The following is a 13,172-nucleotide window of genomic DNA, read 5'->3' as shown; positions in this document are numbered from 1 at the left end:
GGTTTCATACTCTCTCTCTCCATATATATATATATATATATCATACTATCTTTACGGTATAAGTGAGGTTTGGAAATGTTTGCATCCGTCCGCAACATGGTCATTTAGTCTGACTACCAAAGCTGAGGTTAAGCCAGCCCCTTAGAAGAGTTTCATACTATACACACACACACACACACACACCATACAGTCTTTATGGTATAAGTGAGGTTTGGAAATGTTTGCATCCATTCGCGACAGTCATTTAGTCTGACTACCAAAGCTGAGGTCAAACCAACTCCTTAGAAGAGTTTCATTATATATATATATTAGGGCTGGGCGGTTTCGTTTCGTTAATTCGTAATTCGTTAATAATTCGTTAATTTTGTTGATTACGAAGCGATAACGAACCATTCTGGAGCAATTTTTTTTTAAACGAATTTTTAAAGACGTTTTGTAAATGCTTCGTATTTCGTTATTGTATTCGTTTCGTTATTGTTCTGAGGTCGTTTCGTTATTATTTCCGCATGTCTGGGCCAGTTTTATGGTTTAATTAGTGGAAAAAAATTATAATATCACACCAACAATCAACAACAGAGGGAGAGGGAAGCTTCAGAAGTTTTTGGAGGTTTTTTAGCGTATTTTGCGGTCGCGTCCGCCATTAACGAATCGATTCGTTATTGTTTCGGAAATCGATTCGTTATTTTTTTACCATTTACGAAATTTCGTAAATATCGAACTTTTTAAAAGGAAAATTTTGTAATTATTTTAAATATCGAAACGCAAAAACCCCCAAAAAACGAATCGATTTTAGAAACAAATTTTTCCGTTGTTACCCAGGCCTAATATATATATATATCATACAATGTTTACGGTATAAGTTAGGTTTAGGAACGTTTGCATCAGTTTGCAACACGGTCATTTAGTCTGACTACCAAAGCGAAGGTTAAACCAACCTCGTAGAAGAGTTTCATACTATATATATATACACACACACACACACATATCATACAATCTTTACGGTATAAGTGAGGTTTGGAAATGTTTGCATCCGTTCGCAACACGGTCATTTAGTCTGACTACCAAAGCAAAGGTTGAACCAACCTCGTAGAAGAGTTTCATACTATATATATATATATATATATATATATACACACACACACACATATCATACAATCTCTACGGTATAAGTGAGGTTTGGAAATGTTTGCATCCGTTCGCAACACGGTCATTTAGTCTGACTACCAAAGCGGAGGTTAAACCAACTCCTTAGAAGAATTTCATACTATATATATATATGTATGTATATATCATACTATCTTTACAGTATAAGTGAGCTTTGAAAATGTTTGCATCTGTTCGCGACACAGTCATTTAGTCTAACTACCAAAGCGGAGGTCAAACCAACTCCTTAGAAGAGCTTCATACTACACACACACACACACATCTCATACTATCTTTACAGTATAAGTGAGGTTTGGAAATGTTTGCATCCGTTCGCAACATGGTCATTTAGTCTGACTACCAAAGCGAAGGTTGAACCAACCCCCTTAGAAGAGTTTCATACTACATACAATCTTTACAGTGTAAGTTAGGTTTAGGAACGTTTGCATCAGTTTGTAACACAGTCATTTGGTCTGACTACCAAAGCGGAGGTCAAACCAACTCCTTAGAAGAGTTTCATACTATATATATATATATATATATATATATATATATATATATTACAATGTTTACAGTGCGCATGCGGAGGGAGATTTGGGCGCAGGGGAAGCTGGGAAATGGAGTCCTTCCTCATCATATTCCTCCCGCGGCAGTGCGCATGCAGAGGGAGATTTGGGTGCGGGGGAAGCTGAGAAATGGAGTCCTTCCTCATCGTTTTCCTCCCGAGGCCTCTGCGCATGCTCCGTGTTTTTCGGGTATTGTGCGTTTGTGTTGTTGCATATTGGTGTTTTGAGGGTTGTTGGTCATACCTTGGGGGAAGAGGTATTAGCAGGGCAAATGTGGTGAGATTTCATCCAGTGGTTTAGCTGTTTTTGACCGCCTAATTACGACCTTAAGGTTCTTCTATATATAGATGATTGGTTGGCGGGGGCTTACCATTGTTTGCTTACCATTGAAAATTACCTAGGGCCGCCTCTGACCACCACTGTACCTCTGAAGGAATTAAACCTCTCTGGAGGTTTCAAAACAGGGCCTGCAGACTCTGAACCCGAAGACCCCTCTACATCACCCTCAGCTGGCTGAGCTACAACAGTGATACAAGAGGTGGGGTGAGCGCACACAATATCCTTGCTTCCTCGTCCCCTGGAGACCCGTGGCCAGTTCATTTGTTATATTTCCCGGCAACATATTTGTCAGAACAAGGCTTCTCGTTCTGTCGCCAGCACGGGGAAGCCGTCAAGCGAGCAGGGTATGACATCTCAGGACATTTCCAAAGCCTCGGGGGAAATCAAGCGTTGGGGTGATGCATCGACTGACAAGGCGCGTCGCCCGAGCAGCGCGGTGTCCGCGGTGAAGGACCAGCTCTCCAAAGCAAAAAGGAGAGGAGAAATGAGGAGCCGGCCAAGCTGAGGTGGCAAATCCAATCTGCTCACTAAGGCCCAATTTAGTGCTCAATTATATCAGCTGACTTCTCGACTATTTTCCAATGCAAAGGAAGGGCAGGGAGCCAAAGGAAGGCCTCGGCCCAAAGAGCTATTTGAAAGAAAAATGGGTCAGCAGCTGGAGAGAAGGAGAGACGGAAGGGGAGGCGGGTGGCCAGATGGCCAACACCACCTCGCCACACTCCTCGACTTTCCCAAAGGCCCGCTCTTCCTTGATGACGTCTTAGGGGAGGCTAACTTTATGTTTTAATTAAGAATTTCAACATCATTTAAAAAAAAACTCAGTTGTATAAGAGGGAACGAGGACAGGGAACACCAGTTACTATCTACAGTGTTGCCCCGCTAGTTCGCGGTTCGCTGATTGTGGACTCGCCGTTTCGCGGGTTTTTCTCCCCGGAGCCCTCGAAGGTATCAGGGCCTTGCTCTCTTCGGGCTGGAAGGAGGAAGGGGTGGAGGATAAGGGTGAGCCTATGCCGGATTAGAAGAAGAGTGAAGGAGAAGGAGAAGAAGAGTGCCCTAGAGCACTTGCAGCAGGTGGTGGCAGCGCACCAGCAGCAACTCCCTCCTCCTCCTCCGAGGAGGAGGGAGTTGCTGCTGGTGCGCTGCCACTACCCGCTGCAAGTGCTTGGGGGCACTATCCTTCTCCTCCTTCGCTCTTCTCATCTGGCCTGGGCAGCAACTCCCTCCCTCCTTCTTCCTCTTCCTCCTCCTGTTCCTCGGAGGCCCCACTGGCACTGGCATTAACGTTGCTGAAGGGGCCACTGAGGAAGAGGAGGAGGAGGGAGTTGCTGCTGGTGCACTGCCACTATCCGCTGCAGGTGCTCGGGGGCACTCTTCTTCTCCTTCTCCTTCGCTTTTCTCATCTGGCCTGGGCAGCAACTCCCTCCCTCTTTCTTCCTCTTCCTCCTCATCTTTCTCAGAGGCCCCACTGGCACTGGCATTGATGTTGCTCAAGGGGCCTCTGAGGAAGAGGAGGAGGAACAGGAGGAGGGAGTTGCTGCTGCTGTGCTGCCACCACCTGCTGCAAGTGCTCAGGGGCACTCTCCTTCTCCTTCGCTCTACTCATCTGGCTAGGCAGCAACTCCCTTCTCCTTCTTCCTCTTCCTCATCCTCTTCCTGAAGGCCCCATTGCCCCCTTCAGCAACATTAATGCCAGTGGCAATGGGGTCTTTGAGGAAGAGGAGGAGGAAGAGAAGGAGGAAGAGGGAGTTGCTGCTGCTGTGCTGCCACCGCCTGCTGCAAGTGCTCGGGGGTGCTCTTTTTCTCCTTCTCCTTCTCCTTCGCTCTTCTCATCTGGCCTAGGCAGCAACTCCCTCCATTCTTCTTCCTCTTTCTCCTCATCTTCCTCGGAGACCCCATTGGCACTGGCATTAACGTTGCTCAAGGGGCCCCTGAGGAAGAGGAGGAGGGGGGAGTTGCTGCTGGTGCACTGCCACTGCCTGCTGCATGTGCTCGGGGGCACTCTCCTTCTCCTTCTCCTTCACTCTTCTCATCTGGCCTGGGCAGCAACTCCCTCCTTCTTCCTCTTCGTCTTCCTCGGAGGCCCCATTGGCACTGGCATTAACGTTGCTCAAGGGGCCCCCCAAGGAAGAGTAGGAGGAGGGAGTTACTGCTGGTGCACTGCCATCGCCTGCTGCAAGTACTCGGGGGCACTCTTCTTCTACTTCTCCTTCACTCTCCTCACCTGGCCTGGGCAGCAACTGCCTCCCTCCTTCTTCCTCCTAATCTTGCTCGGAGCCCCCGTTGGCACTGGCAGTAACGTTGCTGAAGGGGCCTCCGAGGAAGAGGAGGAGGAGGGAGTTGCTGCTGGTGCGCTGCCACTGCCTGCTGCAAGTGCTCGGGGGTGCTCTTCTTCTTCACTCTCCTCACCTGGCCTGGGCAGCAACTCCCTCCATCCTTCTTCCTCTTCCTCTTCCTCGGAGACCCCATTGGCACTGGCATTAATGTTGCTCAAGGGGTCCCCAAGGAAGAGGAGGAGGAGGAGGGAGTTGCTGCTGATGCGCTGCCACTGCCTGCTGCAAGTGCTCAGGGGCACTCTCCTCCTCCTCCTCCTCCTCCTTCGCTCTTCTCATCTGGCCTGGGCAGCAACTCCCTCCTTCTTCCTCTTCCTCTTCCTCCTCCTCTTCCTCGGAGGCCCTGTTGGCACTGGCATTAACATTGCTCAAGGGGCCTCCGAGGAAGAGGCGGAGGAGGAGGGAGTTGCTGCTGCTGCGCTGCCACTGCTTGCTGCAAGTGCTCGGGGCCGGGCCACTCGTCTTTTCCTTCTCCTTTGCTCTTTTTCTAATCCAGCCTTGGCTTCCCAAGGGTCTTCTGAGGAAGAGGCGGAGGAGGAGAAGAGTGAAGGAAAGAAGAGCGCCCCGAGCACTTGCAGCAGGTGGCGACACGCAGCACCTCCACATCTTCCTCCTCCACCTCTTCCTCCTCCACCTCTTCCTCCTCCTCCTCCTCCTCCACCTCATCCTCCTCCTCCTCTTCCTCCTCCACCTCTTCCCCCACCTCTTCCTCCTCCACCTCATCCTCCTCCTCCTCTTCCTCCTCCACCTCTTCCCCCACCTCTTCCTCCTCCACCTCTTCCTCCTACACCTCTTCCTCTTCCACCTCCTCCTCCACCTCTTCCTCCTCCTCCTCTTCCTCGGAGGCCACTTGGGCACCGTTGTAGGGAAGCCCAGGCCCTACATCATGGATTTTCACTTATCACGGGTGGTCCAGAAACGTAACCCACGCATTAAGTGAGGGAACACTTGTATGTTCGCGGGTGCTACATTGTTCATGACGACTTGCCCCATTCAGGCTGCAGTTTTGTTGGCCCAGCAGAGATTGTATGATCTAAGACTTTTAAGGAACCAACCACTGAATGGAAAACCGCTTGTGACTTTCTACCACCGTGCTAACCAATAGCATCTCCAAACCGCCATTCAGTTCCCTGGCTGCTTGGTGGGCTCCTCCAGAACTCCGTGAAGACAATAATACCACGTACGGTGGATTTATGAACTCCGGCAGAACCGCCTGGCACCGGGTCAAAGGAAGCAGTGAGTTTCACCTCTGCTTCCCTAGCCTTAAATAATTTTAAAAGGACTTAAAAATCAATGGGAACACGTTTTTGTAGTGCACGCAGGCCTGTGCGACACGCCATAAATCTTCCCCAGCTGCTCTCTGGAAGGCAAAATTCCAGATTTGGAGTTTTCCTATTGCTCTACGATGACATTTCCCTTCAGTAGCAGACAACACAAGAGGACCACACTTGTGGAGAGAAAAAGCAGGGGAGAAATAAACATAACAACAACAACAACAACAACAACAACAACAAATATCTGGGCATCCTACAGCTGGACAATAGCAAAGAAAGGGAAAATTACACACAGCGAGGACACAGAGATGCCAAACGAAGAAACCATGAAGCGCAATCAGCCTGAAGCCTATAAATATCTGGGCATCCTACAGTTGGACGGAGATGTGAAAAATGTGGTCAGCAAAGAATATATCCAAAGAGTCAGAAAGGTTTTGAAGAGCAAATTAAATGGCGGAAATGTGATCAAGGCTCTCAACCCCTGGGCCATCCCCGTCATTAAATACACGGCTGGGATTGTGGACACAAGCAGAGCTAGACAGAAAAATGAGAAAACCGATGACAATCCACTCCCCTTCAAGAAGGGAAAAAAGGATGACTCAAACAATGACCAATGTCCGGTCAGCCTCACGTCAATACCAGGCAAGATTCTGGAAAAGATTGCGAAGGAAGTGGTCTGCAAACACTTAGAAACAAATGCGGTCATCGCTAATAGTCAACATGGATTTATCAAAAACAAGTCATGCCAGACTCATCTGATCTCTTTTTTCGAGAGAGTTACAATAATAATAATGTCTCTTTTGAGTCTCCTTGTGGAGAGGAAAAGCAGGATAGAAATAAACATAATAATAATAGTAATAATAATAATAATAATAATAATAATAATAATAATAGTCTCTTTGAGTCTCCTTGTGGAGGGAAAAAGCAGGGAATAAATAAACATCATCATCATCATCTCGTCTTCATTCTGACACTCCAAGTGTCTCTATCGTAGGCATGGGAGGGCCGAAGTTTGCCCATGCCTTCTCTGTCGCATTTATTCACGCTCTTGTCACATCCCGCCTAGACTACTGCAACGCTCTCTACGTGGGGCTGCCCCTGAAGACAGCCCGGAAGCTGCAACTAGTCCAACGAGCGGCAGCCATGATTCTAACAGGAGCGGAGCGCAGGGAGCATACAACCCCCCTGTTGCACCAGCTCCACTGGCTGCCGATTTGCTACCGGGCCCAATTTAAGGTGTTGATATTGGCCTATAAAGCCCTAAACGGTTCCGGCCCAAGATACCTATCTGACCGCATCTCGGCCTATGAACCCACCCGGACTTTGAGATCTTCCGGGGAGACCCTGCTCTCGATCCCGCCAGCCTCTCAAGCACGGTTGGTGGGGACGAGAGATAGGGCCTTCTCGGTGGTGGCTCCTCGGCTGTGGAACGCCCTTCCTGTAGATGTTAGGCTGGTACCTTCTCTCATGGCATTCCGTAGAAAGTTGAAGACCTGGATGTTTGTGCAGGCGTTTGAGTAATTCAGTGCAATTCTGGTAATTTGAACATAGGAACGGAACAATGGACGACGAACTTGGATCACGCTTGGATGTTGAGGCGATTGTGATAACTGTGTATTGATGATGGTTTATTAGCTAGTAATGGAAATGTGTAATTTAACTGTTTTGCATATTAATTATTGCTGTTTTTATTGTCTTTGCTGTTTGCTGTCTGGAAACCGCTGTGAGTCGCCCTCGGGCTTGAGATACAGCGGTATACAAGAATAGTAAATAAATAAATAAATAAATAATAAATATAGCACCAAATGAGTATTCCTTGTCGGTCTCCCACCCAAACACAAACCAGGGCTGGCGCAATTCCTACCTTCAGATCGGATCCACTTGCTGCAGAGAAGACGTACTCCAGCAGGAAGACCACCGCAAAGGCCGGGTGGCGGACCATCTCGGTCAGGTGGATGCGGCTCCTCAGGACCAGCGCTTGCCCCTCCGAACTGCGCATGGAAGGCCAAGGGGGAACCAATGAGACGCACTCAGCGCACCGTCCCTGCCGAACTACATGATTAAATAGCCAACAATAGCTTCAAACTACAGGAAAGGAAGGAAATTCCACCTGAACACGAGGAAGAACTTCCTGGCTGTGTGTGAGAGAGCTGTTCATCAGTGGAACTCTCTGCCTTGGAGTCTGGAGGTGGCTCCTTCTCGGGAGGCTTTTAAGAAGAGGTCGGATGGCTATCTGTTGGGGGGGAGGGCTTTGATTGTGCTTTCCTTGCCTGGCAGAACAATGGGGTTGGACTGGATGGCCTCTGGGGGCCCCTTCCTGCTCTAGGATTCTAAAATTATACTATTACTATTCTTATTTTACTTCCATAAAAACAGAGCATGTCACAGCAAACGAGCTATATATGCTGGATTTCGTATCACAAAATCACAAGTCGAACACTTCCCAAGCGTGTGATGTATTATTATTATTATTATTATTATTATTATTATTATTATTATTATTATTCTTTCTGTCCTATGTAACACAATTTTTATGAATATTCTGTGAATATTTTTAGTGAATATTTTTTCTGATTTTTTTTCATGAATATTATTCCGAATTATTCTGAATACTTTTCATGAATACTTTTATGAATATATTTTGTAAATATATTTTGCAAATATTTTTGTGAATATATTTTGTGAATATTTTTCTGAATTTTTTTAATGAAATAGTCAGAAAAATACAAAAATACCCATAAAATAGTCTCAAAAATATTCACAAAAAGTATTTGCTGCAACCTGTGGCAGAAAACATCCAGGAGGCCATTTTCAAAGGATTGTCAATCTCAAAATCTCAACTGACTATTTTTTGAATATTTTTGTCAATATTGTTGTGAATCTATTTTTTGAATTATTTTTGGTGTATCTATTTGTGAATATATTATGTGAACATCTTTGGTCAATATTTTTCTGAATATTTTTCAGGAATATTATTCTGAACATTTTCGTGAATCTACTTTGTGAATACTTTGCATGAATATTTTTCTGAATATTTTTTGTAAATATATTTTGCAAATATTTTTGAGAATATATTTAAAATATATTTTATGAATATCTTTGTGAATCTATTTTGTAAATATTTTTGGTGAATATTTTTGTGAATATTTTTGTAATTATATTTTGCAAATATTGTGAATACTTTTCTGAATATTTTTTATAAATATATTTTGCAAATATTTTTGAGAATACATTTTAAAATATATTTTGTGAATATCTTTGTGAATCTATTTTGTGAATATTTTTCATAAATACTTCTCTGAATATTTTTCATGAATATATTTTGCAAATGTTTTGCGAATGTATTTTAAAATATATTTCGTGAATATTTTTGTGAATCTATTTTGTGAATACTTTTCATGAATACTTTTCTGAATATTTTTCGTGAATATATTTTGTGAATGTTTTGTGAATGTATTTTAATGTATTGTCGAAGGCTTTCATGGCTGGACTCACTAGGTTCTTGTGGGTTTTTTCGGGCTATAGAGCCATGTTCTAGAGGCATTTCTCCTGACGTTTCGCCTGCATCTATTATTTGAGAACACAGAAATGCTGGACCACTCCAACAACCACCACGTCAGACTACACAGAGAAGCCATTGAAATCCACAAGCATGTGGACAATTTCAACAGAAAGGAAGAGACCATGAAAATGAACAAAATCTGGCTACCAGTATTAAAAAAACTCTAAAATTATAACAGCTAAACAACAGAGAGGAAAAAACCAGGCACAGATTAACACCTCCCAGCAAGAGATTTTCCCAGGCTCAGGCAGGCCTTCAAATGCTAATGAAGGTGATGAGCTAAACATTCACACCTAACTGCAGCAGGGAAGAGCTCCTTGCCCCACCCCAGCCATTCCACAGATATATAAACCCATTTTTCCTACTTCCAACAGACCTCACTACCTCTGAGGATGCTTGCCATAGATGCAGGCGAAATGTCAGGAGAAATGCCTCTAGAACATGGCTCTATAGCCCGAAAAAACCCACAAGAACCTAATGTATTTTAAAATATATTTCATGAATATTTTTGTGAATCTATTTTGTGAATATTTTTGGTGAATATTTTTGTGAATCTATTTTGTGAATACTTTTCATGAATACTTTTATGAATATTTTTTGTAAATATATTTTGCAAATATTTTAGTGAATATATTTTGTAAATATTTTGTGAATATTTTTCGTAAATATATTTTGCAAATATTTTTGTGAATATATTTTGCAAATATTTTTGTAAATATATTTTGTGAATATTTTAGTATATATATATTGTGAATATTTTTCATAAATATATTTTGCAAATATTTTCGTGAATATATTTTGTAAATATATTTTGCAAATATTTTTCTGAATTTTTTTGTGAAATAGTTAGGAAAATATTCACCAAAAAATACCCATAAAATATTCTCAAAAAATATTCACCAAAAAATATTTGCTGCAAGCTGTGGCTGGCAATGGCGCAGTAATGGTTCAGCACCTTGGAGAGCTCCTTCCAATAGGGTTCAAATGGGTTCAGCCTTTTCACAAAGTCCCATTACACGGGTTCGTGTAGTTTCGGGACCTTTGTACAACCTGGAATGGCTTCAATTTCCCGCAGACATAAAAGGATCAATGGCATCCAGGACCTTTTCTATCCGAGGCCATTTTTAAAGGATTGTCAGTCTCTAAATCTCAACGGACTCAGGCAGGGAGAAATGGAGAAAAGCCTCCCCATCTTCCTTTCGTCCTCCTGCCTCACCTGGTCTTCCCAGAGGGTCCCGGTCTCCTGTGGAAGCTTCCAGCGCGCCCGCGAGCCACCTCCGCCTCTGGAACGAGGACGGCAACCTGTGGGGGCTGAGCGAAGCAGATGCCGGTGTGGACCCCCAAGTGGAGGCGCCGCTCCTTCACGGACAAGGGGCTCCCCTCCAACACCGAGGGACCCTGCACGGAAGCAGAAAGGGAATCGGGTCTGAAAACTGGGAACATGTAAGGCAGGCACGCTGCTCAGAAAGGTAGGAGGAAGAGGAAAAGAAGAAGAGGAAGAGATGAATAAGAAGAGGAGAAGGAAGGGAAGAGTAGTGGATGAAGCAGAGGAGGAGAAATAGGAAGAGGAGAATAACGATAATATAATAAAACTTTATTTATAGGCCGCCCTCTCTCCCTAAAGAAGGAAAGGAAGAGAAGGAGAAGAGGAAGACAGAAAGGAGGAGAGGAGCAAGAGGACGAGGCGAGGAAGAAGAGAAGAGGATGAAGAAGGGAGGAAAAAGAAGAGGAGAGGAAGAAAATGAGAAAGAGAATGAAGTGGAGAAGAGGAAAAGGAAGAGGAGCATGAGGAAGAAGAAGAGGAGAGGAAGAAAACAAGAAGGAAGAGGAGGAAGGGAGGAGTAGAGGATGAAGAGGAAAAGGAAGAAAAAGAGGAGGAGGAGGAGGAGGAGGTGGAGGGGAGAAGTGGAAGAGGAGAATGAAGAAGAGGAGGAAGAGGAAGTAGAGGAAAAGGAAGAGGAGCAGGAGGAAGAGGAGAGGAAGAAAACAAGAAGGAAGAGGAGGAAGGGAGGAGTAGAGGATGAAGAGGAAAAGGAAGAAGAGGAGGAAGAGGAGGAGGTGGAGGGGAGAAGTGGAAGAGGAGAATGAAGAAGAGGAGAAAGAGGAAGAGAAGAGGGAGAGGAGAAGAGGAAAAGTGGAGAAGAAGAAAGAGAAGAGGAGGAGGAGCAGGAAGAGAAGTAGGGGAGGAGTAGAGAATGAAGAAGAGGAAGAAGAGAAGTTGTAGTTACTGGGATTTATAGTTCAGCTACAATCAAAGAGCATTCTGAACTCCACCAAAAATGGCAGTGATCCAAACGTGGCACACAGGACTCCCATGACCAACAGTGTTGGATGGGTCCGCACTCCCCTTGAAGACGCAGGTTCGCAGCTTGGGTGTGATCTTGGACTCATCGCTGAGCCAGGTTTCGGTGGTGACCAGGGGAGCATTTGCACAGCTAAAGCTTGTGCGCCAGCTGCGCCCGTACCTTGGGAAGTCTGACTTGGCCACGGTAGTCCACGCTCTGGTTACATCCCGTTTAGACTACTGCAACGCTCTCTACGTGGGGTTGCCTTTGAAGACAGCTCGGAAGCTCCAACTAGTCCAACGCTTGGCAGCCAGGTTGCTAACAGGAGCGGCACTCAGGGAGCATACAACCCCCCTGTTGCGCCAACTCCACTGGCTACCGATCTGCTACCGGGCTGAATTCAAAGTGCTGGCGTTGGCCTTTAAAGCCCTAAACGGTTCTGGCCCAAGTTACCTATCTGACCGCATCTCGGCCTATGAACCCACCAGGACTTTGAGATCTTCCGGGGAGACCCTGCTCTCGATCCCGCCTGCTTCTCAAGCACAGCTGGCGGGGACGAGAGATAGGGCCTTCTCGGTGGTGGCTCCTCGGCTGTGGAACGCCCTTCCTACAGACATTAGACTAGCACCATCTCTAATGGTATTCCGCAAAAAAGTGAAGACCTGGCTGTTTGAGCAGGCGTTCGAATAATTAGTGCAATGATTGGTTAATGAACACTGGAATGGAACAATGGATGACGAATCTGGAACATGTTTTTGATGACGAGACGACAGTGAATGGGTATTGTAGTAACTGTTTATTAATTGTGTAATGTGTTAGGTTGTTAACTGTTTTTATACTGTAGCACTGAATTTTTGCTGTTCGTATTTGTTGTTAAACTTTATTTATAGGCCACCCTCTCTTCCTAAAAGGACTCCAAGATCTTTTTCACGCATACTGCTCTCCACTTTAAATGGGTCACTTTGGGAGCCATTGCTGTCCAAGACTGTTGCCATCATGTCCACATGGAGGAGCCGGAGGACGTTCACAAATTTGTCAGGCCACCCGATTTTATGGAGGATGGTCCAGAAGAAAAACCTTATGGTGTTAATGACTATGTACAGCTGGTAATGTAGGTCAATCTGCAAGCTTGGATCACACCCAATGGGGAATACCTGTATGGGTTTTTTTAGAATGCAGTGTGGATGTGGGTGTTGGAGGGCTTCTGGAGAGCTTAAGGAGGGAGAGCCAAGACTCCAGAGGACAGGAACAGGATTCAAAATGATCTTGATGGGTTAGAGAGATGGGCCAAAATTAACAAAATGAAGTTCATCACTAAGAGTCAACATGGATTGATCAAAAACAAGTCATGCCAGACTCATCTGATCTCTTTTCTCGATAGAGTTACAAGCTGGGTAGATGCGGGGAATGCCGGGGATGGAGCGTGTCTGGATTTCAGGAAGGCCTTCTTTGACAAGGTCCCCCATGACCTTCTGGCAAGGAAACTAGTCCAATGTGGGCGAGGCAAAACTACGGTGAGGTGGATCCGGAATTGGTTAAATGGACGAACCCAGAGGGTGATTCTCCCCAATGCTTCCTCTTCATCTTGGAAAGAAGTGACAAGTGGAGTGCCATCCGCAGGTTTTTCCCATCCTGTGCCCGGTCCTGTTCAACATCTTCATTAATGACTTAGA

At 45.3% G+C, this 13,172-nt stretch overlaps 1 protein-coding gene across 2 annotated transcripts in view; it reads right to left on the bottom strand.

Moving 5' to 3' along the window:
* NPHP4 (nephrocystin 4) overlaps positions 1-13,172 on the bottom strand; it is a 185,355-nt gene that overhangs the window by 121,857 nt on the left and 50,326 nt on the right. For both annotated transcript variants that reach the window (XM_067472811.1, XM_067472812.1), the window contains exons 8-9: positions 10,431-10,612; positions 7,517-7,643 (exon numbers count right to left, since the gene is read on the bottom strand). In XM_067472811.1, coding sequence (XP_067328912.1) covers positions 7,517-7,643; positions 10,431-10,612 — 309 coding nt within the window. The remainder of the gene's footprint in view (positions 1-7,516; positions 7,644-10,430; positions 10,613-13,172) is intronic.

Source organism: Anolis sagrei, chromosome 13 (genome assembly GCF_037176765.1).
Source record: "Anolis sagrei isolate rAnoSag1 chromosome 13, rAnoSag1.mat, whole genome shotgun sequence".
NCBI lineage: Eukaryota > Metazoa > Chordata > Lepidosauria > Squamata > Dactyloidae > Anolis > Anolis sagrei.
This window is presented reverse-complemented; position numbering and strand designations above follow the sequence as displayed.